Source organism: Pezoporus occidentalis, unplaced genomic scaffold, assembly GCF_034315485.1.
Source record: "Pezoporus occidentalis ecotype Australia unplaced genomic scaffold, CSIRO_AGI_Poc_V1 ctg119, whole genome shotgun sequence".
NCBI lineage: Eukaryota > Metazoa > Chordata > Aves > Psittaciformes > Psittacidae > Pezoporus > Pezoporus occidentalis.
The window spans coordinates 1,036,681-1,063,872 of NW_026912983.1; the positions used below are offsets into that span (position 1 = coordinate 1,036,681).

The window sequence follows — 27,192 nt, forward strand, 5'->3', positions numbered from 1 at the left end:
TAATGATGGCAACAAGTTCCAGTGCCATCCTCCCTTGCTCCTGTTGGCAAACTGGACAAGATTAAGCTGTTCCAGTTGCAGCCTCAAGCTGCTCTGCAGTTCTGAACTACAATTATGTGTTTAGCTTCTCTAAGGAACAGATTAAGGGGCAGAGGAAAAAAGCAACTTGTGCAGTTTAAAACAAAACTCATAGGACAGCTAGAGAGCAAGGTTTTGGAGCCACATTCTTGTTCTGGTGTATTTCTAAATCAAGCCTTGCTGTAAACTTACATTATCCACATTCATGTCACAAAATTTCCCCCATTTGGGGAAAGATATTTTTAGAACAATCACCCTTGTTTCTTCCATTAATTGGAACTCTGCATGCATCAGGAGAGCACTGAGTTATGCCAAATCCAAGAAGAGCAGTAAAATTACTTTCACCCCACTGCAAAATGGGAATGCGTTTTATGTGACAACATGTGGGCTACAGCGTCAGCAGCAAACCCTGCATGCTTGCATAACTTCATTATGATTCCTGTCTTCCAAATTTGAAATTAGCTATACAAAAGTGGTGTTGAGTGCAAGTAAAATGCACGGAATTAACTCTTTGCTTGGGGCTACAACCCACAGCTAAGCCAAGAACACTACTGAATACCTATTCAGACATAAATCTAGCTAAATGGGTCCCTAAATATTGTCAGAGACCTTAGGATTCAGCTCAACCAACTTAAAAGCGATAAGGTTACTTTAAGTAAAAAATGAGTTATTAGCCAGCTGCATTTACTTACAGTGGGTAAAAGGCCTTTTACTTTGGGGGGGTCCAAAGAGCTCATGTGTAGCCATGACAAGCACAACACAGGGAGAAAGCTTCTTGCCATGCATTGAGTGTCATGTCTCCACCTGCTCCCATCACAGGTACAGACAGGATCATGTTCTGACCCTGTAGGGATTGCTGAATTGAAACTGCATCAGAAAAGAGCAGCAGTAATCATCTCAGTTGAAAACTAAAGAAAACTACAGATGCCTCAGTCCACACCTGGGCTGGAGTTGGTATTGGGATTGTTAAACAAAGGCTGAAAGTCTATTTTCTGAGTTTTACAGGCCTCTGCTCACAGATCAGCATTTAGCAGCAAGGAGAGTTAACCTGGAACACATCAAGACAGCAAAAAGCTCTGTGCACATAACTACTTCATGCTGATACACGAGGCAGCTTGTAAGCGGGCCAGGTTATAAAGCTTTAAATAATTTCTTTTTTCCCTGTTTTCCAGAATAAACAATCCCCCAAATTGAAGTGCTTCAGGCTACAAAGGAAACTAGCCAGGTTGTTGATAACAAACTGCAGGAATTCTGCTTAGGGCAAACCAGCTGCAGAGAAAATGAAAGCAGAGCGCAGAAGACGGTAGGTGATTTCTGTTTGTTATAGGGGAACTTTCTACAGCCTGAAAAGGAATGGATCCAAGCTCCTCTCTTACCTTGTAATAACAATAACAATACTCCTCCCTGTTACACAGCACTTCTAGATTTGTCAAACTGTGAAAAGTATCAGCAACAAGGAGGTTTAAGGGAAGCTGTAGTGCAAAGGGTCTGTATAGACCTGATGTATTTGCACAGCAGGTCTAAGGCAGACCTGGAAGCACCACAGTAATCCAGTGACCTATTTACTGCAGCTAAACCCAGGACAAAGTCGCAGATACAAAACCTGCAGGATGCACTAGAGCAAGCTGATCATGGTAAAATCTGACACATTTTAACACCTTTAAAAGCTATTTTTGTGCAAGACCATTCATATTGCCTAAGCCTACTGAAATAACTCATCTGGGCCCAACTGACAGGATTCTTAATGCTACTCTTTGGCTGCAGGTGAAATAAAACAAATGGAAACATTCCACCTAAAAGAAATTAAACAATCAATTGTATTTGCCATTGATGCTGTGAACAGGGAAGGATTTGCCCTGCTTACAACACACACCTCTGGCTGCAGCACTGAGTAACCAAGAGGTCCGGTTTCATTCCAGTGTTGAACAGGTCGATGCTGAGGCTACATGTATACAAGATTGCTGTCAGGAGAGCTAAAAACTGACTGTGCCCAGCAAATATCCCACCAGGCAGCAGCACTTCAGTGCTCCTGTTACACCTAAACCAACTACTCTGCAGCTTTAACAAAGCTTCTTAAAAGCTCTTTATTAACAATTAAGCTTTGGAACACTCTGATACTGATGAATAACAGTGGGGAAGAGATGCTTACTCACTATGGGCTCTTTCTTTTGTTGAGACTGAATACAACTGAAGATTCTCAAACCTCCAGAAATTGTTCTTACTGCGCTGCTGGTTTCTGCTGGTTCCTGTGCCCTGCAGCCTTTTTTTGCTGTCAGCTCTGCCACAGTCCTTTAGGAGGCAAGAGACCAAAAAGAAAGCTGAAGGACTGATCTTTAAGTAATCCCAAATCATACATTCCCCTCATTGCCCAGGCATTCAGTTTGTCTTTCATTAAATAACTTCTATCAGACATTAAATATATTTGATTCAAACCTTTCAACTTTTGGCCTTTTTTCCCCTCTTGCTTTATAAACCGCTGGTAACTTCAGACTTCTTGTAACAGATTCTCAATAGCTATAGAAATTTATACCGTATATGACCCTGAGGTCTTATTTAGGATGATCTCTTCTGTAGGTGACAGGGTCTTTGAATGTAATCAGCCATTTAATCTTTAGCCTTCACCAGAACTATTTAGGCTGCTGGTGAAATGGAAATACAGACCTTATGGAACCAAAACAAATTTAATGGTAAAGCATTATAAACTTCCACACAGGCCACTGAGCAGTCAAGAAGAGACAACTTACAGTAACTACTTACCTTAGATAGGAATAGGAACAAAAAACCACAAGAGTCAATTTTATTTTATTAGTGGTCCAGCTTCTTTAAGGCAACAGCTCCTTCCAAAGTGTCCCTCTGTAACTCCAGGGCTTATTTTAGAACCTGGGAGAATCAATCTAAAGACCTATGTGAATGGTGGAGTCTCTTTTCATTTACCACAGGCGATGCGCAGACACAATGACTCACCAATAACTACAGCAATTGCTACTCATCCTGAGAGGGATGAGAGGAGTATCTGACTCAGCTCTAAATCTCCTCAAGTGCTGGCAAACACTGTGTGTTAGATGATAAGCTTGAGGAGAGAAGTACAAGAGCCCATTTTGAGTATCTAACATGACTCCCCAAAAGACCACCTATGGGACGTGTGCTGTTTCTGGAAGACGCATCCAAAGCTTTTACACATCCTTAACGAATGCCTTAAGCACTATTTGGTTTGTAGTTGAACTACATAGCCTTTTCTATTTACAAATGTATTTCAGTTTTAATATATCTATACTCACCTCTGACCTTTAAAACATTGGATTTCTTATTCTTCTTAGTCATGGTTTGCTTGAAAAGGCAAAAGCACAAAGGTAAAGCTAGCGAAATTTCTATGTACAGTAAACAAGGCCATCATTGCTGATGGACTCTGTGCAGGTTTCTCTACCTCCCAACTAATCCAGGCTCCACATTGCTCATAGGGGTTCAGTTTTCATAGCAAAAAGATAAATCCTTAGCAATACAATTCAAGGGGAATATTGGAAAGCCTCCTTCCCACTGCTTCCTCCCTGATTTATATATGGATTCTTTATTATAAATCTTCCAGCCCTGGTTTCAAGTTAAGAAACCACCAGCGAGGAGGGAAGAGCACACAGGTAACAACACAAGCACAGGTATTCTCAAGAGACGACTTCTCCTCCAGCATCCCATATCATTATACAACACCCTTTCTCCAACAAACTACTCAAAACTCCACGTCCGGAGTCTCCATCGAAGCCTTCCACAAAGACGAAACAACTATTTTCCATTTGGCAGCTTAGCAGTGTAATAAATCAATAAGAAACAAGAGCAGCTATTAAAAACTGTATTATTCCACCACCACCACCACCCCCCCCCCCCAGTTACATTTTTAAGTGAAAAGATTAAACCACATAAACGCTTCACTTTTCTCCTTGAAAAGATTGAACAGCTCAGAAATGCCACAGATACACATGGAGGATGCATGTTAGCTTGACAATGACAGGCCACCACAATCCAGCTCATATATTCCAGCCAGCAGCCAGAAACACACATATCCCCTTAAATTAACCCTTTAAGGGCTGCCCCCCTTTGCACCAGAGTTAAAAATAAAAGTGCCTTTTAGGCAACCAGCTCAAAATGTAAAGAATCTTTTGGGCTCATTCCTGGTTTAATGAAGAGATTTCTTATCTGGCCCCAACAAACAGAGGTAAAAGATTGACTTCCACACTGAACAAAGCTGCAACTGAATCACAAGGATCTTTTACCATAAACAATGTACAGTTGTTCTCATTACACATTTGCTCAAGATCACTTCCCTCCTTGTGCTCACAAGTCCATTCTTCCTTCTGCATATATTCTGTGGTTTCTCTCAAGTTTTCTCCCCATTTTGAGACCATAACAGCATCATGTTGTTACTTCTTCCCATGAAAATAGCCATATTGTCACAGTCAGATTCTGCAATTGTCACTTCCAATAATTAACAACCATACAAAAGGAACCAGGAACTCTGCTTTAATAGGTTTTGAAACATCTTAAAGTCAGTGCAACCCACAGGAACATACAGAAGTGTTGTAAAAATGACCTGCACATAAGAGAGCAAATGAAGTGCTAGGTTTCAGGCAGCAGTGCTAGAGATTTCATGTGCGGTTCCTGAACAGTCAGTGCACTTTGGGAACTTCACTGCAGGGTGTTCAGTTTGTAGATGTGCATGTGTGTGTGTTTTAAGGCCCTGCAACTACCAGGAGAGTAAACCTGAGAGCGTCACTTGTACACTCACTATTGGGCAGCTTAATGCAGCGCTACTGCCTCTTGGAACGGTGCCTAAAGAGAATGGTATTACCTTAGGATCCAGATGATTTCCACATCACTGAACAGTTGCAAGGAGCCAAACCAATACAGTTTTTCAAGTGACTAGAAACTTAAGTTTATTAAAGCCCAGTGCAAGCTGGATTTAAGTTAATGACCATTAATTTTACTTTATGTGAGAGCTACTCTCGTGCAGCAGTTAAAGGGTTAAAGTGGAACCATATGTAGTATTTTTAAACAAGTTCACATATTCTCTATACAAATTTGGCACATTCATGTCACAGCCATAGATCTCATTCTTGCAATTCCTGCAAAACATCTACAGCTCCTCTGTCAGAAGCAAAGAGAGAAGCCACCTGAAGCCAGGAGTTCACGGCACAGCCCACACAGCAGCACAGAATGGCTGGTGATCTCCGTGTCCCAGCTTCAACAGGTAGACTTATTGAACTAAATGCGCTTTCGACACATGCTCCCAAAGAGCTCGAGGCCACAGAGCAGACGAGTATGGAAAAACTGATTGCATCGGAAACACTGCAGCCAACAGGAAATCAAAACCGTGATTTCAAAGCCCATCAAAGTAAAAACAAAACAAACCCCCAAAAGCAAGCATTTATATGTGTGTAGATGTAATAAATATTGCAAAGCACATCTGTCTCCCCCCCCCCCGCCCCGAGTCAGTAAGTATAAAGAAATAACCAATGCACCAAAACATCAGCTTTCTGCAATGAAAATGTTGAAGTCACCGAAATACCTGCAAGCCAACTGAAGAGAAAACATTTGCATTGTCAACCAACCACAAGTTGCTTCCAGTTCTACGCAGCCAAATCAAACCCTCTTCAAATTCACAAGTTTGACCTAAATAAGCACCACAGCATGAAAAGCTTCTTTAGAAGTAGGATGTCAAGAGACTTCCTTTAAAATGTAAAGTAAAACGCGAGATAAAAGGTTTTCATTGGTCAAGTTTGAAAAACCATCTTCCTTTAGGTAACCACAGCCTGTCCCTTTGAGCCAATCAAAAATACACCTTTAGGTTTGTCCTTAATTAACACAGCCCAGCTGAACAGCAGAAACTTACAGGAATAGATGGCTGTGAGATGCATTCTGAGGGCTGGGCAAAGGGAAACAGAATTACAAAGGAGAAGGAATACCAAGGAACAATTAGGGTGGGCAAAGGAACTTATTAATGCTCAGCCATCCTCCTCTATCTTCAGGAATCTCACTGTCCTCTCCAGTTCTGTGTTGTTCAGGTATCCTGTGGTTACTGTCTTCTGTCTTCTGTCTCTGATCTGGAAAACGCCATCACAACATCCTCAGCACCTGCAGTAATAACGGATACAGGAAAACATGTGCCATAATTACTTCCTTTAAAGAACAGCGGAAAGATGCAGTACCCAAACTGTCATTCTACACACCCATAACAAAAATAAGACAGGAAAAAGAGAACAGAAAGAAGAGAAAGTTGTGTTTTCTTGTTTTTCTGGGACTGGAACTTGAAGTGCTCTGAACATTTCAACAGCAGATTTAAAACGTGCCTCTGCAAGGCTAAGGAAATCAGTTTGTTTGTAAAGACAACCAAGAATTCCTTGCTGCCACATATTTCTAAGAAGCAAGGCTTGAAAACCCCCAAACAACATGGGATTGTCACCACAGGCATGCAGAGATAATTATTTTCTGCCCTTGTAGACTCTGGCACAGCCTTGGAGACTGAGTCTCTCTGAAGTATGAGGAACTCCACCATTCAATAAAACTTGTACTGCCCTATGCATCACAATGCCCTTTTTAAGTGATATTTAGATATTCTTTATGTCTTGATATTCATTACTCTCTGCTTTTAAGAACACGAATTATTTAACAGGCCAGCTGAAAGGTTTTTGGTTCCTCTCTCCCCAATACCCTTCATAAACCAACATGTCTCAAACATGTTCCACTCTCTAATGAAGTGCAGCATCTTCTTTCAAACTGAAGGCTTCCATTTGCCCATGGAACAGACACAGCCTTGGTAAGTAATGCTGTTATCCCTAGCCTGAAGAATATCTTTTCCAGAAGAATTCAGTGTGTGGACTCTATCAGTTATTGGATTTTTTTTTCCAACTGAGGCTCTCAACTGTGTGTAATTACTATCAAAACTTATGTACCTGAAGCACAGAGAGATGCTCATTACATCTCTATAACCTCCTCCAAACTTGTGTTGTCTTTTGAGTAGGCATTTTATAGTACAAAGACCTGAGTGGCTAGAGAAACGTGTGTGCTAAAGGTTTCTAAAGAGCACCCCGTGCTAAGCTCTCATCCTTCAGAGATACCTTGAGATTTTCATTAAAAAAATCCACTCTCTGCACTTCCTAACTACAGAGCATGGCCTAACAAGAAGAACAAGAGAAATGTCTTCAGGACAATATGGAAATAAGTACCATACACTAGTGTCAAAGCAATCGATAGCTCCAGTCTAGACAAGAGCTGGAAAACAAGCCTGAAGGGCTGAGGGCAGTAATTTTAATTTCTTGTAAAAATGTTATCCCCAAGAAAGTCAGATGAAAGTAAATGCCTTCTTTCATCTGCACACCCTCCAACAGCATTTATCTGTCTGACTGGAAAATATGATGAATCCTCCAGTCACTGGCTATATAATGCCTCAAAATTATCTCCTCCGTTCAAATGCTGGTGTTTAAGTGCAACAGATGACTGACAATGAACATTTTGACCTTCATTCATGATTTTGGTCTGCTTGGGATCATTTTGCTTAACAAGCTTCGCTTCAAAGCTTCTATTAAAGGATTAGACAACAAAGTTGGAAATGCCAAAAGCAACACCGACTGCCTGTCCCATGCGGGTGACTGATCAGCTCTATAGGACTCTCCTCCTGGGGTTTGGAAAGTTCATATTCAACTTGGATGGAGCACCAGCATGTTAAAAATTCTCCACCTTGCACTTGAAGCATATCAAGAAGACTGCAGCTCTGTGCCCCAAGCAACTTCTGCTTCTGCACCTGCATACAAAAAGAGGGCTAATAAAAATGCCTCAGCTGTTCTAGTTATATGAATTCCATTTCTCAGTTATCTAATTTGCTCTTTGCAATACAGAAGGGAAAGGGGCCAAAAAATGGGGGAGAAGAGAAGGTTGCAAATTCCCCTTACTAATACTCTGAAAAGTATTAAGTCAATCTAAACCAATGCTTATGAAATGCAACTTCATTTATTTTGATACATTGCATAGTTTATTTGTTATATACACTCAAAGGAGGAAATATTAAGGGCCAAGCAGTAGTTTGTTTTTCATATGGAGGACCCCTGTCTTCTAGAACTACATCAAAACCAGCTCCGATGCACCCTCCTGCCAACACTCAGAAGCCCTGCAGTCATCTCCCTTTTCATCTCTTCCACAAGCTGTTTCTTCCCTGATCAAAACAGCAATGATATATAGCACCAGGATCCAGCTCTGAATTAACAAGTTGCCATGTTGATTTTTTTGTTTTTAAATGTATAAGAATTATGAGCCTCTATAAAAAGAGGGATTTGATTTGCAAGGATTCTGTGCTAAAAAGAGGAGGGAGAAATGACACTTGGAAGCGTTAAAGCAAGTGCACATATAGCACAACCTATGTCACCATGTTCTACGTGCATCACCCTTTAAAGCAAGGAGGCTTTGCTATGCAATTCCAGCTGGAGTAGCCTGGCAACCACAAAATCACAGATGACGTCGCATTAGCACAAGGGATGAGCTGGATTACTTAGCAGATGTTGACTGTTTTCCAGGGATCTCCCCCTTCTCCAGGCTAAACATGAAACATTTCTTACAAGCATCCTTACAAGTTTCACATTGAAAAGGAAATTTCATTCCAGATCATCATGCAAACCCACGTCAGTGTTTCTGCCTCCTGTACTCAGCACCCAGGCACTTAAAACACAGGATGAGCAGAAATAGCTTTGGGCACAAAGGATGTTGGGAATTCTGCAGTTCGTTTTGGCTTTCACAATCACAGCAGCTATCGCCAAAGAGCAGGTTCACACTCAGACGGCTCCTGTTCTAATTTATAGGCCCACCTGGCACTGCTTCAATACCAGTGTCACTGTCAGTATGAACTGATAACCTGCTATTTGCTTGGACTTGGAATAGGAAAAGGGGAGGGAGAACGAGAAATAAATACAGCTTGTCAATATGACCAGAAAACAGAAAAAGCCAGTTTAAAACAGTGTGTCATCTGGAGGAAAAAAGCAAGAGCACAATAAAGAATACAGTGTAAATGTGTGGAAAATGCTTGAATACACATAGTATTACTGAAATATTATTATGTTCATCCTAAAGGAAGAAGCAGAACAGCAGATGGAGAACGTGTCTAGGATTCTGTTGAGAATTCTAACTTAACTGTTAAGGACGTGTAGTGACAGGACAAGGGGAATGGCTTTAAGCTGAAAGAGGGGTTAGATATAGCGAAGAAGCTCTTCCCTGTGAGGGTGCTGAGGTGCTGCCACAGGGTGCCCAGAGAAGCTGTGGCTGCCCCATCCCTGGCAGTGTTCAAGGCTAGGTTGGACACAGGGGCTTGGAGCAAGCTGCTCTAGTGGAAGGGGTCCCTGCCCGTGGCAGGGGTTGGAACTGGATGAGCTTTAAGGTCCCTTCCAACCCAAACCATTCTAGGATTTTATGATTCAGGTTTCAGCCCTTCACAGCCAAAGCTAACTGCACAGTCGGTGTGCAGTAACCTTGTTTTACCACCAGTGTAATGACAATATACTACAGTTTTAAAGTTACCTGAATACATGAACAAAGTGTGTATTTCCAACCCTAACTATTCTATGATTCTATGTTTTTTTTATCTTATAACAAAAAGCATGCTCCCTCTCTGATGTTCTTTAGCTCTTTATAATACATAATTTCCCATATGGTACTTTATAATTAAGATGGACAATCAGTGCAAGAACCACGATGGGCAAACAACTGGTTAAGATGATGAATTGTGTTTGAAAGGATAGTAATCACTGGCCTGAAAAGGAGATTACAACTGTGCTTGCTCAACAGTTGGCCTTTGCACCAATTTTATTTAATATTTTACTTAATACTTTCATAAATGATACTGGAAATGCAATCATACTTATGAAATGTGATGGCAATGCAAAGTTAGAAAGTTCTGCCAAAACAATGAACAGGAATGAACGGGAGAGCAGTGGAGAGCAAAGGTGCCAAAAGGGCTCTAGTTTTTCCTTTTAGAAATGAAAGAAGGAGGTAAATATTGGAAGTGATACATTTCTATGTCTCGAGGTAGAGTTTTAAACAAGATTAGCAAAGGATAGATTTTATACATAGTTCTGAACAGGTTTATTTCCTGCTCCCTCAGTTCCTTTTGCTATTTGGTAGAACCACTGATGTTTTCACTTGCAGGGATTACATGCAACCCAGCATTTGCAAAAGCCTCAGGCAATTGCCTTTAAAAAGACAATTTGATCTATCAGAGATAATAATACATTCCAGGTAGACAAGTGGGTGGGTAACCTGATGGCACAACACCCAACAGAACAACATCTTGCAGTAAAGTCTCAAGCCTGTGCTGATTTCTTTCACTCCCACATTAAATATCCAATTTTATCCTTAGTGAAGTGATGCCTTATTACAAAGTGGAGTCATCCTTTGTCCAAACAACAGCAGCCACACCAAAAGCTCTTGCTGGCTATCAAATCTAGTGCTAGCACAAACAGGACCTTTTACTTGACATCAAAACCAATGGTTCCAAGACAGTATCAGCCCAATCACTTTCAAAACATGTTCCATGTGGGTACTGCACCTCCTTGCTTGTGTTCACTAACATAAGAGACAGTTCATTATTCAGCACTTCTCCGCTCTTCATGAGCATCACGGCTCTTGATTGGGATATAACAGCCTATTGTATTTCCCAGATCCAGAACCAGTGTGTGCAGGGAACCTGCAAAAAGGGAAGACACCTTCACGTCCATGAGCCGAGTAGTTAGTTATAACAACCTCCTGAAGAGCAGTAAGTCCCACCAGTTTTAGCTGAGCATGTCATTGACCTCAATGGAAAACTTCTCTGCTGAACTGGGGTAAAGGTGCGAGCACAGCAGGCAAACGAAAGAGAGACACTCATCAGTGCTCTCAACCTTCCAGAAGCCACTTATGGAGCATGATTATTTCTGATGATGTCCTAATAAATAAGGCTAATATTCATCCAGAAAAAGCTTATTCAGATCCACATTTCTCAGCACAAAAGCAGGTTTTGTTCCAGTCCAGTCCTACAGCACAAACTATCCAGAGCTAAATGAAGCCAATCTAACAAGTCTGCTCCTTAAGCAATTCTACAGCTGCCTATGCTCCTGTCCACAAACACTTCCAGAGAATAGCACAGGGGTTTTTATGTGGTCAAAGGAAAACAGGGATTAATGTACTAGTGAATGGAGCTTCTGCTATAGTCCCACTTGGCTCCTCCAGCGGATGTTTTCTTTCTAATCAAGTAAAAATACAACTGCAAAAAGCAGAGCACAGGGTGTAAAGTTAATCTGCACGCTGCCAAAAGCCAGCAACTGAGACAATAGGATGGTGAACCAAGCTTACTTTTAGCACATCCTTCACTGAGCTTTGCACTTCCAGTAATTAATGTATAGAACAATGAAAAAGGCACGCTTATACCTCACCTTCATTTTATACATACAAGTTCTCTCTCCAAAGCTGTCCCTTTTCTGGGCATGCACTGCAGCACTGATACAGAGACTTAAATATACCCAATAAAATAGTCCCCAACACCTTTCCTGAGCAAAGCATTAATTGCCACCAACTTTCAGACATGCAAATACGTCTTCCACTTCTTCTGCTTTACACTTTACCACCCTCATCCTTCCAAGAAATACACAAGAATTAACTGGTAGGCCTACGTTCTACCTTAAAAAGCATAGTGACGGTCTTACCCTGTTAACTTCTGAAACAGTTCTGCTGCAATTGCGTTCTAGGGGCAGTTGTTTGGATTGCTGCATGTAGTAGCTCTTCTACAGCACTTCCACTTCAGCCTTAGCAAGCCAAGATGATCTGAAGGTCAAATGACTTTACAGCACAGCAGTACAGACTGTAGGCAGCCACTGAGCTCACCACATGCAACTGCTCATCAGTTCACCTGAGAATCAGAGAATTTCACCTACATGACTGAAGCTGATGCTTTCCACAGCAAGTACTCAGCTACAGTGACATCAAGCCAGGAGGGTACAAGCTGGATTAAAACCACGCTACCTTAGCACAAAGGAAGATGCTGACACATACAACAGATGCTATTTCCAAGTGCTCTTTGAATGATGAATACATAGACCTGATTTGTTTGTAGTTACCTGCAAAATTAAACCCAAAAAGCCTTTCTAGATCAGAAGGTTAAGCCTGTCATGAATTTCAGAAGGCTGCCTCAGGACCTTTGCATACACACACTTCATCAATCGCCTCCCAGCAACTACCTTCTAAACATTAACTTTTCTCTGCAGTTCCCAGTGTCAGCATCCTAGTCTGGCATTCTAAAAATACAACATGCCCTGCTGAGGGGAGGAGCACATTAAAACAAGCACTGTGTTCTACAGAACAAAACCACGCTAAGAAGAGCTCCATTTCTCCACCACTATCTGATATTTCATAAGCGTGGTCCCCTTCTAACTCCACGAGCAGCCCGGGTTCATTTTTAATGCCCTGCCACCCAGAGAATGTGTCTAACCCAGCCGAGGCATGTGTCTGCATCACAGCTTTGCCCTCCCCAAGAGACCAGCTTGCTTCAAGAACCAGCACGACACCCCTGTTGCTATAGGAACAACAGAGCAGTAATCACCAAGGTCTTAGTATAATTCACATATCATCCTTACTAGCTGCACAGCTTCCATTTGCAGATTTGTCAGAGCAGCGACTTCAGAAAGCCAAGTGCTAGCCTACCATTTAAAATGTAGAGTAACTGGGACAGAGGAAACAGGGTTTTTTATGCAGGAGATCCTTCAGTGCATATAACTTCCTGAGAGGCATTTTGCTTGTATTAAAAATAAGCGAGAAAGCCTTAATTCCATCCTTTCAAGCTCAAGAAACCTAATGTGCCCGAGCTGTGTTAGTGCTTGCTGCAATGCAGGGCACACAAGTAATATGTTGAGATCTCAAAACAGCTCATGATTACATCCACTCACCAGCATTATACACTGGTTGAACAGAGATGCCTTTGGGTTCTTCAGCTATTCTTGGAGCCATAAAAACAAAGCAACAAGCAACCCACAGATGTTAGCTAAAAAGCCCCTTGAGTAAACAAAAATGCCCTGTATTTTGCACTTTCATCTAGGTGTTACCAACATTACAGCAATGATGGAAACAGAAAATGGATATAAAAAATGTGAGCATGACATGAAGGTTTATTCTCTTAATACTAAATGTATGTATTACGTACTTCGGCTTAGAGGTTTATAACTGTTATTCATGCTTTCCTGGGATACTGAGATCTCAGCCCCTTTGCTGGCATCCCATCTTTCAATGGATAAGAAAGTATTCTTAATGCATCAGATAAGCCTCATAACTGTCATGGATGCAACACGACTGTCTGGATCTGCTGAGGAAGAGAACTGGTAACAGACCAAAGCATTAACAAGACAAGCTAAAATAGCAAACTAGGGATAGAATCCAGATGTTGGAACTACCTGAACGTTCCTTGCTCTTCCCATCCTTCCCTCTTCCCATCTTCCCACCTTGCTCTAACATATGCTGTAGCTTATGAATGTTAAGACTTTAGAACACATACTAGAAAGATCTGCGCTGTTTTCAATTTGATATTTGCTACAGCACATTAGAGAGCCCTGGACACATGTTATTATTACCTGATTTACACAAAGATACTCAGTAATGCAATCACAGTAAGTTTGCGTTTCCTTGTACAATCCAGATACTTCAAAGGTGAAGGTGTTCCATGTATGTTTCAAATGTAAAAGGACATCTATCAACAATCCTAAAAACACAGTGATTTTGTATGGCTGAACTGTTGAATTCCCTTTGAAAACAAGATGGGAAATAAAAAGATAAAGAGCTGAAATTTCTCCTTTTACTGTAATGATATGCACAAACTAAAGGGGAGCCTTGGACTTCAGGCTTGCTTGAAAATTACAGAGCTATTCCAACATACTTCTTGCTCACAATGAACTACTATTGCTGAACCCTAAGCCAGTAAGTGGATTATCAGGGAGAAACTTTAAATGTCAGAGATCCTGTTATGAATATTGGCTCACTGAAGGTTTATGGCACAAGCACTTGAATTCAGCAGGGACAAGTGTAAACTTCTCTCTTCAACGCACTGTCACACGGCTGCACATATTATCTTGGACACAGAGGTAGCAGTGACTCCCTGTGCTCAAACAGACTCAAAAAGGAAGCTGACAGATCTTTATGAGAAGCTCTAGGAGGGAGCACCATACAGTGCTAAACCCTGCATTCCTACCTCAGGTCAGTACTATGAGGCCACCAGCCAGCTCTTCTAAGGCAATATCTTCTGGATGCATGACAAAACAGAAGCATAACAATGGTAACAGAGGCTGTGATACCTAGAAAATTCTAGACCATTCATTCCCTGTATTTCTCTCAAAATATATCAGAAAAAGAAACAAAATGACCTTTCTGTAAGTCTGCAGTCAGACTACAGCATTTTTAAGTGACTCACAAAAATCTGCAGGTCTCTAACAAAGCTTTTGGAGCGCTGAGGCCAAGAATGTCATTCCCTTTTTTGGAATGAAATGGGGGTATGAAATCAGCTTTCTGTCTTCTGCATGCCTGCTGGTGGAAAATGACTCTAAAGATAGGTCTGGGACAAGTTAGGCTGAAAGCAATCTGCCCTACTACTGCAAGAAAAGTTTGTGAAATCCACTAACGTACTAACAGCTTTTTGTAAGTTACCCCTTAAATAACACACCTTTTGGTTGCTGTGCAAGGCAAGCTGCATAAAGGAGAATAAAAAGAAATCCTCCAGAGGAGATGAAATGAAAACAAAAAAAAAAAAGCAGGGAAGAAAATTCCTTTAAGCAATCTTGAAGGACACAGAACATTTAAGTACTTTGGTGTGTGGACTTGGGATGGGTTTTTCAGCGCAAGATAATGCCATCTAGTGGCAATGAATCTCCCTTTAGATGGAAAACTCGGTACCTGCCCAGTTTGTATTCCCTACTCCCAATGCTTTCCTAATCCGACCCTACCTGAAGGTATAAACAGCAATGACCACTGCTGCATGAGCCACCACACCTGAGAGCAGAATTATCATATCTGACTGTTAGAAAGCAGGAGAGATTTCTAAGGAAATCAAAGTCCTCAGCAATAAATTATAGTTGCTTATGTCTACGCAGCACACAAAGCTTCACCTTTCTCCAAAAGAAAACCTACCTGGCTAGGTTTCCTCATTTCCATTTGTTCTTCATGCTATTCATGGCTTCACTGGGAGAGATGGCGTATCTGAATATGAAAAGAACCAACATCCTTTCCTCTTTCTCTAAATAGTTTATCTATTGTCTTTCTTTGGTCTTTATTCCCCTACCAAGAAAAACCTTAATGGTCAGACCAGCAGATTAAGGTAGATTGTGGAGTCAAACCCAGGCAATACAGCAGAGTCAGATTAGATCACAGCAGGCATCAGCAGGGAAGACTTCACCACCCTGGGGACACAGGTTTAAGAATCTTCAAGGAGTTTAAGAAAACAATGACAGACAAATCAGCACCTCTTCAAACACGGGGCAAAGACAACTTTCTGAACAATATATAAACCCTTACATTTCCTGTATTGCATGGTTAGTGAGTGTACAAGCAGACCAAGTAACTGCTGGCCTCCCTTTTGATTACATTTTAAAGTTATGTCAAAATTCATTTTTTTGACTCTCCAAAGCCCTCGTCAAAAGGGGAAAAACTGATTTTACAGATAATAAAAGCAGACAGTTTAGACAAGGAAGATCAAGCTGTGCAGGAGCACAGCTGTGCAAAGCATATGGGACCCCCAGCTGGACTTCTGCTTTTATTATCTCTTCTTTGCCAAAGTGCAGGTAAGTCAGCGTGTACTTTCATTGTGAGAAATGGAACTATGTTAGGGACAACACTAAAAATGCCAACTGCAAGTCAGTCAGTCTGTCTTCACTGAACAGGTCTACATGTTCGTGATGAGAAACAGGCAAATCTTCACTTTAGACTGGCAGAGAAGTATAAGAATTCTGAGCCAAAATATACAAGTATCTCTATCTCCATCAATCCCCCAGCTATGTGAGGAATGAACACAGGCTTAAAGCTGAAAAGCAAGTTTGTGCAAGTTGTGTTTCTAATGGGGTTTTTTAATGTCTTAGATGTATATTAAATTTCTGCTCAACTCAGTTCTTTCTGGCATACGAGTCTTACAATTTCCCTTGAATTCTACATAATGTATGTGATCTGGCAAAGGCCTGTGAAGGGGAGAAAAAATGCAGATAGAGACGTTCAGGTTCAGAAGAGACGAGTAGATTCGGAGCAGCACCACACAATTGTTTACCAAGACCTCTGCAAAGAATTCACAAAAGCAGCATGTATTTCAGCCTCCTAATGAGCATCTAAACAAGTCAAAGCAGATTTGTAAACTTATGTCATTCCTGGAATGAATTACCTTGTGCAAACTGAAGAAATACAAAAGGAAACAAGTTCTTCCTATGGATAAACTTTCCCTCTTTCTCTGCTGAAATAGTAACACTGTACTTTACATTCATGGAAACGTGAAGAACAAAAGATGCTGTCAGATGATTCCATTTTCTTTTGTAAGAAAAGTGTTATCAAGCAACTACAGTCATAAGTACTAAATCATCACATGCATAAAACTGCTTTTGCATCTTAGCAATCTGTATCTACTTTACATTTTGTTTTCTTCTAGAACTCCCAGTTTGAAGCCTACAAAGAACATGTTTGCCACCCCCAGTCTTGTTTCTTTCTTAGCACACATGTCCAGTTTAAGAATAAAACATGAAATTTAGATGAAAGGCATCTTATGCAAAGGATCCACACTGAATACAGCAAGATGCATGCAGAACTAGAGGACCTATGTATACCTGAATTTTACTTCACCTATAGTAAAAAGTCAATCAGGTTAAACATTATTTCTATTTAATGTATTATATTGAGTAGGAAGCTATATACATGCATTAAGCTCACAGGACTTTGGCCATCAATGTTAGGAGTTATCATGGAGAGTAAGATGTTTAACAATGCTCTTCATCCCAATGAAATCTTAGGTATAGCTAAGAGTGACTTTACCTGTTGAACAGTACACCCTAGTTCTCTTCCAAAGATTATAGCAGGCAATACCCCAGATCACAGGATGGGTTTAAGTATGTGGCATATCATTGCAGAAAGACAGGAACCTCAATTTGGTATTTTCTGAGACTGTTCTCACAGATTAAGTAAACACAAGGCAAACAAATCCAGTACTCACCCTGATCAATTGAGTGTTGAGGAAGCTGGCTAAGTTGGCTATTCACTACACCCGCATATGTGCGCAAGAACTCCTCTTCACTAGCAGTGAGCTGGAAAGGTACAGAGAGTCAGTCAGCAAAAATGAGAATGACAAAAGACTGAAGATACCTCCCACTTCCCAAAAAGAAACGTCACAATTGCCTCTACTCTAGTCTTCAACAGTTTAACCAACTGCTATTTGTGCAAGCTATATCATCAGCAAGGACACAGCAGCAAAGGGGTACGTCAAGCGTCCATGGAGAGATTCACAGTTGCCTTACAACGGTTGCTTTATTTTCCTGGTGCTCCAATAATGAAAAGCTCTGCTGTATATAGAGAAATGGTTGGAAGCTCAGATTTACTTTATGGCATCACAAGCCTCATGATATTTAAGCAAAACAAAACTGCGTTTAACTGCAGATAATGGTTAAATCAATGATGGCTTAAACAACAATAAAACTGGACCACCACCTGCTCTTCTCAGTAAGCACTATGAAAGTTACTAGAAAGTTGTCTGGAAAGCTACAAAATATGAATGGCTCTGAAGGTCCATCTTACATTTGATCCCATCTTCCTCAGCATGAGTAGGACTCGCACTTTCTGCTGAATATACATCTCCTCCGGACTCTTTCCGGGGACGCCCTCACGGTTCATTCCCCTCCTGCCAGCTCCTGGATTTCCTGAAGGGAAAAGATCAGAAAAGGACAAACTACAGTAGGTAACAGGGCATAACAGGAATAAGAGGCAAAGCTTAATTGCCAAAGTGCCTATTTTTCACCATTGGGCAGAGCACTTAATAGCCTGGAGAATTAAGGAATCACATGCTTCATCAGAGGAACCCTTAAAAATGTTAACAGCTAAATTGGGCCTTACAAATCCAACTCAAAGAGGCCGATGTTCACATCCCTACGAGCTCATTGTCTGTTGCTACACCTACTCTGCTCAAGTAGAAGATAATTCTAACAACTAGATGAAAGAAGCACCCTGAGAGGAGCCTGTGGTTTGGGGTTTTTCCCATAAATAAGCACAACCAGCATGAGAACACGATGGCTGAATGCCCAGCTATCAAGACTGCAACGGCTAAATAAATGCTGATGGAATCAAATAAGTCTTTCTCCTCTTTTTTTCTTTTTTCCTTTTTATATCATATAAAAAAGGTCACTGCACTTTTGTAGAAGCTACTAAAATGTATTAAGTGGTTTTGGAGAGAAAGAAGAGCTGAGAGGAGCAGGGTTGGAGTAGAGTTTATCACCCTTCTTGTATCATTGAAAAGCTGAAGTTCCGGTTTTCATTTTAATAGAAAGTAATTACATTATGGCATAAACAGACTACACTACCTAAATTCTATAGCACAGAACATGATTATACTTTGCTGTCTGAGCATCTGGTAATTATTTAAGTTCTATAATAAGGTGTTTATCAAGACAAAATAAAGTCCAGGCATTCTCTTCAGCTACTACTGAAAACCAGCACGTTTATTAAGCTAACAATAGTAAAAAACCTAGCTTCAAATTCAGAAAATAATGGTGCTTCAAATGATCCATTAGTACAGCAGTGTAACAAACTGAATTCACCTCTTAGAAGTAATGTGTGTTGGGAGAAATGTAACCCTGCTGAGGAATCTGCTGATGGAGGTATAAGCCAGCCACCCTTTTACCATGCACAGCTCAGAGAAGTGGCCCCAGAACAGGTCTCCTATCAGGTTTCATTCACAGACCTGGTCCTATATTAAGCTATAAATCTGCTTTCCTGAACCTCAGTAAGGTAAATAAGGAATACACTACATGAGGCACGCTTAGTGAAGACTATCACAGCAGGCTCAAACACACTCATGTTTCCCATGTAATGTTTTCCTGTAGTCGTTACCAACCTCTCCCCTCACTTTATTTTCATTATTACTTTTAAAGGAAAGTCATCTGGGTGTGGAAACAGTTTAAAATTACACATAGGCCCTCCTGAGTGAGTCACAAGTAATGCAAACTTCAGTAGCAGCTGCTGGGATAGGCTTTGCCACCCACATTACTTAGCATGAAGATAACAGAAGCAAGAAGTGGAGAAAGATATATCACCAGTCCTCCTCAAGTAACTTTCCAGTGGGAAGATCTGAATTATGCTGATTTGCTACAGATGGCTCTGCTTGGAAACTTGCAGCCTGTAAATGTGCAAGGTGGTCATATTATTTTTGCTACGATCAGCAAACTGCTTTCTGAAGGGGGAATAAAACGATCCCATATTTTTGTGCAGTGTCAACTCAAATAAGCAGACTGGATTATGTTACTAAGCATATACTCCACAGTGCAATTTACTGAGTGCTATTGACAAGTGATGTCAATAGTTAAGAACAAACTGAGACAGCAAGCAAGAGATTAAAGTTATGTGCATCCAGGGAGTGATATAGCAATAAATGTTTATCAAGATACCAAGTTAAGTCTGAAAGGTCTGACAGGTTCTTTATATTATACTAATACATTTTTCCTTAATTTAATTTCTCTATATAGTGCCTTGAAGAGGGTAAGTGCTGCACCAGTAGACAAAGAAACCAGTTGAGACAAGAAAAGCACAACAGCAAAAACCATGAAATGTGATAATTCACCTATTATGCATAAATGGAACAAATTATACGGGCTATCTATCAATAGGTGGCACCAAACACAAGCACCAAGAAAATGCCAGGGCTGCCCCATGCCAGCATTCTTGTACACATCAGCTATTACAAGAGATTTGTAGTTTATACATGTCATTATTCATTGTTTTCCATCAGAATAGTCTTCCTGTTTATTAATCCTATTAATAATCCCATCTAGCCTGGTTCTTCTAAAGCAGCTGAGATGGATTTATCATTATTTAACAGGAAGGCTAAAAATACTAAAGCCTGCCCATTCAGCAAATGCTTCACTAAGTGAGTAAGCAACTAACTTTGGAGGGGAAAAAGTCCTCAATACGGCTCAAGAGCTATCAAAATATACGTGTAAAGAGGTTAATTTAAGATTACAGAGCAACAGCACTTTGCTCTTCATTCGCTTCACAATTATTTTGGGCAACAGCCTCAGCTACCACAGCTTTTCCTACTTGGTGACATTAAAGTAGAAAGACAAAATTCTTCAGACAGTATAGAGACCCCAGCATGAAAAGCTTTAACGTATCTCTGCTCCTTTTACATAAAACCTGGTGTAGGATGACACCACCACCCATCACTACCTTTCCAAGGCTACTCTATGCCCAGGAGACAGTCCCCCTTGACAAATGAAGGACTGAGAAATCTTATCAAAGTCCTTATCAATTTTGCCTTCTCAAGAAAGCAATATGTATATGCTATACATGATGAAATGTGAATTGAGCAGTATTTCCCTAACCCTACAATTCTTTCTGGCACATAGATGAAATCAGTCTTCCCCCATCCCCACCCAATAAAACATCCATTTCCCTGCAGACATACCTGCTCCTAAAAACCACAGATCAGATAAGCCCCGTGTTCAGTCCTGATTAATGATCCCAGCTGGAAAAAACGAGGAAACTGCCCTGTGAAAACAAATGAGCAAAGCGTTACAGAAACACACAAAGCTGGAACCCAGAAAGACCCTTCTTCATTCAGCCCGCTTTGAGCCACAGTCTCCTCTGGAGCAGGGTCTAGCCACAATTCATTACACTGTAGGCTTGTCTGGACTTCGCAGACCCTTTTTACTTTTAAAGAATGAGTTTTTTAAAGGTTAAGTCATTCTTCATCTGCAAGATCTACACCCTGACCATACCAATGACATTCCCAATCGCTTGAGAACTGAATGCAGTCAAGCTTTGCATTCTTTACAAAGCTTTCAGCATAAAACCCCACTCCCTGGAAAAAGCAGTAAATGTTGTGACATGTAATGTCTTCTAGTACAAAATAGCTCAAAAGATAGGTGCAGCTCACCAAAGATTTGAGGCAAACGAGGCAGAAATGTAAAGCATGCCGAGTTTGACCAAAATTGCTGGTTTCAACTATGCATATGTTATCTGAAGACAGCAATTACCAAGCCTGGCACTTGAAAGCTGGGTTGGAAAACCCTTTGTGCCGAATCTTTCAGACCAATCTCACTGTTCAGTCCCCAACAGCTAAAAGTTATAGGCTTCATTTAGTTTAGACTCATTTCAGAACATACTTCACAACTGACACTGGGTATCAGGGCACGGTAAGAATTCCTAACTCTTCCTATCCATCACACGAGCCTTTAAGACAAGCAGCTCAATCTCACAAATGAAGTAACAGTTCCAACCCTCTGGAATGCGCAATGAAATACCAAGTGCCTGCTACTCAGGAGAGCATCACAGCTAGAACCATATCATTAATAGTCTAAGTTGCTGTACTTAATTGTTTCTGATTAGGGAAGTGATATATATATAGATATATATATATACACACACATATATCTGCACCATTTGTTAATGAAGTCCAGCTTAAATTTACTAAACATCCTCTCAGTGGGTTTTCTGTGGTCAACAAGAGACGGCAGATCCAGACTAACACAATCTCTTTCATGGCTGTTTATCACCCTATGCAGATGTCACTACTGGAAGGGAAACAAGACAGGAGTAGCTGGAGCTACTCAGCTGTTCTGTACACAGGTTCATCAGAGAAATGCTGAATCCAAAATACCTGCTGGCTTCACCCATAGGCACTCTACGGTGTCTCTTACTAACAAGTGCTGGAAGCAGCTGAGCTGTATCAATGGCTTAAAGGCATCATTTCACCTCTCCAGGGGGGAAAAATTGCCTACTCTGGAAGGAATTATTTAAGCCCTACCCCACTAATTGGTTCCCACTGTTCCTGCCCTCTAAATATGCAATGCAGTCCCAAGAAAAATCATCTACAGCACTGACATCAGGACCGTTTGCAGTCACTAATTGCTGTTCTCATTTCTATGGACTTCAAAGACACCAACCACCACCACCACTGTACAAATACCACACAGCTGTGTGAACTCCTTCCTAACAAAAAGGACCAGGGCATGGGAAGTATCCACTTCAGAGATGCATTTCTGTCCTACTGACAGATAGTTAAAAGTCCCCATGCATACCCCAAACTGCAAATAACAGCAATCTATGCAGTTATTATATTTAACACCAAATACGAAGGAAAACGGGAAGATCAAATGTTTTCCTAATGCTGTAAACTCAGAGGAATCCAGCTGAGAGCTGAAACAGCCACCACAAGCCATTTTCCAGCCAGAAGGCTTCTACCAGGGACAATTCCACTCCCAAGCAAAGCCTAGTTCCTCTACAAGGCAGCAGCAGCAGTTGGAACACTCTTTGTCCCACCCATGCGGTTGCCTCCAGCTCAGCCCACCTCACCACTGCTACAGCAAATACACGGGTAGAACATCAAGCTTGCGCACCAGAACTTCTCTGCTTAACCATAGGGCGCATCCTCGGAGTAACAAGTGCCTTTACTGCTAAAAGCTTCAAAAATGAATGCAGTAAATACATAAATAATCAGGTTTCATTACTTTTTCTTAAAAGTATAAGAGCAAAATCAGAGCTGGTGACCAGACCAAAGCCACACAAAGGCTCTCCCACCAACTTGGTCCTATCTAAACAGCAGGTTCACACTTCCCACATTTTCAACTACACATCGACATTTCCACATTCATCTCTAAGAAATCCCAAGAAATAAGATCTAGAAATATTTTGCAACTGTCTATTTTGGGGTGGGAGGGCAGAGGTGCAAAATATGAGAAACAGTTCAGCAAGACAGCTGAGGAGCAGCTGAACCACAACTAGCGCAAGTTCTGCTCAGTCTTAAACTTAAGACTGCTCAGCCACAGTCAGTTCTGTGGCTGCCCCATCCCTGGCAGTGTTCAAGGCCACGCTGGACACAGGGGCTTGGAGCAAGCTGCTCTAGTGGAAGGTGCCCCTGCCCATGGCAGGGGCTGGAACTGGATGAGCTTTAAGGCCCCTTCCAACATAAGGACCCAAACAGACCTGTGACCCAATGATCCATCCTTAAAGCATTTTCCAGGTCAGGTAATTGTTTGCTTCACTTGCAATCACCAGCTCTGAATTCTGCTTCTTTCCTCACCTATATCCAGATCCTATTCCTCCAAGCTCAGAAAGCAGTTTATCTTATGTTCAGATCCAGTTCTTCGTCTCAGTCTCAACCAGTGGTGACTGCTTTGTTTAGCCTATAAACACTGCAGGAGTCAGTTAGGTCCTTTCAGTTATCACTTCATCCTCACACAAGCCTCCCCACTCATCCTCACCACACCAACCAGCACTTCCACCATGGAAAGCAACATTCAGATTTTCCCCTGGTCATGAGGTCCTGTCACAGCTCAACTCACACTATGTGTTCGCACGAGGAGGGTAAAAAATAACAAAGACTTTTCAACTTCAGTGCCACTAAAATACAACAACATAAAAACATTTCTCAAACTTACAATCAAAACTCTTCTCGTCCCCATGGGCTTGAATTCCCAGCCAGGATTTAAAACAGATAAAACCATGCCAGGTCCTTTACCTTGGAACTGAAATGAGAACTAGTCTAAGCACAAAGTCTGTAGTTTCAAATCCATCCCTAACCTTCTTTCCTAAGTAATACTACTTCTTCATAAGGGTTTATATTTAGGTCAGAGATTCCTACAAAGATTATTTTTTAACATACAGAAAAACTTAGTGAAGTAATATTAGTGAGGTCAGAGATGTCCACATTTGAGATGGAAAAAGGTCAAAGCCTTAACTTCAGGATCTATCACTTAAGAGATCATGTTGCTTCCCCAAACGTGGCTCAGTTAATTTAAAGCTAAAATGTAAGGCACATGAATTGAAAAGAAACATTTAAACTGAGAGTAGGTTTAGGATGGATATAAAGCAGGAGCTCTTCCCTGTGAGGGTCCTGAGGCGGTGGCACAGGGTGCCCAGAGAAGCTGTGGCTGCCCCATCCCTGGCAGTGCTCAAGGCCAGGTTGGACACAGGGGCTTGGAGCAAGCTGCTCTAGTGGAAGGGGTCCCTGCCCATGGCAGGGGTTGAAGCTGGATGAGGTTTAAGGTCCCTTCCAACACAAACCAGGCTGGGATTCTGTGATACGTTTTTAAAGTGCAACTGAATTACAACAGTGTAAGGAAACTGAACCAGCATCAGGATGCAACACGCCAAGTGCAGGATGCTGCAGTTGATGTCAGCTGATGAGCAAAGATAAAAACAATTTTGCACATCCCACATACATCACAAACAAACTTTTACCAACAGCACTAATGAACCCCAGTGTTTCTAGTTAAAACACAGTTAATTAATGCACCTATTCTTGCCAGATATATTATATTGCATACGAGAAAAAACATTGCCTGAAAGGGCACATTTCAACTTGTATTTGTCGGCACAAAACACCACACAGGGAGATAGAAAACCAAGAACCACCATGTAGTGGACTGAAGGGATCCCCACAGCTTTAACAGACCTAACTGGAAAGCTGTTCATCTAGAAGAACAAGTAGCCAAAGCCACTCAAAAGCCCAGTTACACGTTCGCTAAGCAAAGAAATACCTGAGTCTCAGTTGAACTTCTGGTAATCATTACCAGCACTAAAGGAAGAGATGCCAAAGGCTGATGAAACCATACAGAATGCCCTGTTCTCTCAGGCCTGGAACTGGTCTCTCCAGGTAAGCATGAGGCAGATGTGCCAACAGGAAAGTTTGGGCTGCCAACACGTTATCTATTTGGTAGCTCAGCATGGGTCTACTCTGCAATGCCATTATTCAACTCCTTTCTCATGAAAAAGACTAATCTGTGCATCTCAAAAGCTCTGCTTTTTGTCTGAAATGATTATGTTCTTCACTAAACTGTATTAAAAGACTAAATCCTGCAAGCTTGTCCTGCTGCATCCCACACGCTGCAAATGGACATAACTGGGTCACCTAATTTTCCCTGTTTGGCAGGAATAAGGAATGAAATTTAGTTCTCATTAATTTTTAATATGATTCACAAGACAGAATAATAAATGAGGAAGATCTATATACTACAGCCAAAACAGCCAGCCCAGCCTTACCAAAGCAGTAAATCTGAGTTTAAAAACATTCCCTCCCTTTCCCAAACAGTAAACTGGGGAAGCTGGTCAGTAAACAAATGGGAAAGCTGTCCTGTCCTACACTTGGTGCCCCTGCGGCTGCAGAAGGGCTGGTGAGGATCACAGGAATGCCTTCTGCTTTACAAGGCCCAACATGTGGACTGGGCAGAGCCAAGCATGCCTCACATTCCCATCCCCATCCCTGTTTGTCTGCTTACCAACCCATCTCCTTGGCTGCGGAAAGAGTATGTGCAATCTTGTCCTCTTGGAAAAGAAAATGGAAGCATCACCTTCATGCAAAACACTGCAGACTGAAATTACTTTCTAGCAAGGTTTTAAGTTAGATGCATCTGCATCTTCTGGTTCCAAAAGCACATCAACATTGACAAACCAAAGTAGAAGGGGATGAAGTATTTTTACCTTTTCCACTAGCATTAAGAGATGCTTCCCTAGCTCTCCATACTGTTCTGCTCCTGAAAATTTCATCATGAAAATTCAATATAATCCTTCCTTAAAACCAATTTAAAAGACCATACCATCTTTCTCTTCAATTATTGACCCTGGATACAACAGTATGTAATGAGAAAATACTGCTTTTGCAGTCATCTCCCCTCCCCTTTGTTTTCCTGATTCAGTTTAGAACATGGACTACTGTGTTTTGACATTAAAGAAAACCCAGACAGGATAAATCTCTGCTCAGACTCAGTTTAACTCATCTGTTTCACATGCAGATGGAAACAGCTCCTAAGGAAACTCAAGTTCACCAGCAAGAACGATTCTTACTGAATGCTTTGAGCAGAGGAGGGTTACAACACACCACAACTGAAATTACAGATTTGTAACTACATATTTACTTCACTTCCACCTATACTTTTATGAATTCAAAACCTGGAAGAGCTCCTCTGCTGGACAATGCCACAGATGGGTTCATTATAAGGAGCTTCTAAATTACTCTGACTCCCCCACATCATCCCTTTAAAACAAAGCAACAAAACCCCCAAACCCCAACAAAACCTACAAAAATGTCACGTCCCAAGAGAAGAAGAATAGAAGACACACTAAAAAATGGTATGTTTGTGCATTTTGCATAAGGGAAACTACTTAAGCATCCCACTGATTGTTAAAGACATGCTTATTTAATGCAATGAGAGAACACCACAAGCTTTTCTTCCTTCAGATTACGTATTCCCAACACTCTGTATCAGTGAAATACCTAACATCCCCATTTCACTGGTATGGGGAAAAACACAAAGGGAAGCCGAGGAATTCACACAGTGTAAATTAAGGGGGGAAGCAGTAAGCTGTCAGTAAATGTAATATTTTACATATTCAATCTTAATAATTCAGGGTACTTCGGGCAGCCATCTGGCAAGCTCTTTAAAATGTAAGTCACAGCTGACTACCTCTTTAATTTCTTGTATCATTTCCAGTTATAGCCAAAAGAAATCCAACAGGAGTTAGTCCAGCTTCCTTCCCCCCCCCTCCTTTAATCTGCCTAGTTCTGTTTAAGGCAGCTAAAAACCTCAATTAATGGGATAGGATTATAAAAGCTCAGATAAGGAGTTATGCTGAATAAAACCAATCGCTGCAGGTTTCCTTTGCACTACACAAATGGAGTTAACAGCCAGCATGAAAATGTCCCTTTGACTCTATGATATCATTATTCAAGGTTAAGCTATTAGCCTCCACAGTTACATTATTGAGTACTTCAGTGGTTAAAGCACGGTCATACTGGGAAGCTTGTAAGTGCAAGGGGATGCTGCACCTTTAAGCCTTGTTAATTTTCAAATGACACTTCACAGAGAACAGCCAGAGCCCTCAAAACCTTCCAGGCTGGAGCCT

General features: G+C 41.2%; 1 protein-coding gene across 1 annotated transcript in view; it reads right to left on the reverse strand.

Annotated features, from left to right (window-relative positions):
* Positions 1 to 4,566: 4,566 nt before the first annotated feature.
* The window catches only part of CTNNBIP1 (catenin beta interacting protein 1), a 32,630-nt gene continuing 10,004 nt past the window's right edge, over positions 4,567 to 27,192 (reverse strand). The window contains exons 2-5 of the mRNA XM_062604654.1: positions 20,756 to 20,838; positions 17,878 to 17,999; positions 17,300 to 17,390; positions 4,567 to 6,198 (exon numbers count right to left, since the gene is read on the reverse strand). Of these exons, the coding sequence (XP_062460638.1) occupies positions 6,140 to 6,198; positions 17,300 to 17,390; positions 17,878 to 17,973 (246 nt within the window). The 5' untranslated portion in view covers positions 17,974 to 17,999; positions 20,756 to 20,838 and the 3' untranslated portion in view covers positions 4,567 to 6,139. The remainder of the gene's footprint in view (positions 6,199 to 17,299; positions 17,391 to 17,877; positions 18,000 to 20,755; positions 20,839 to 27,192) is intronic.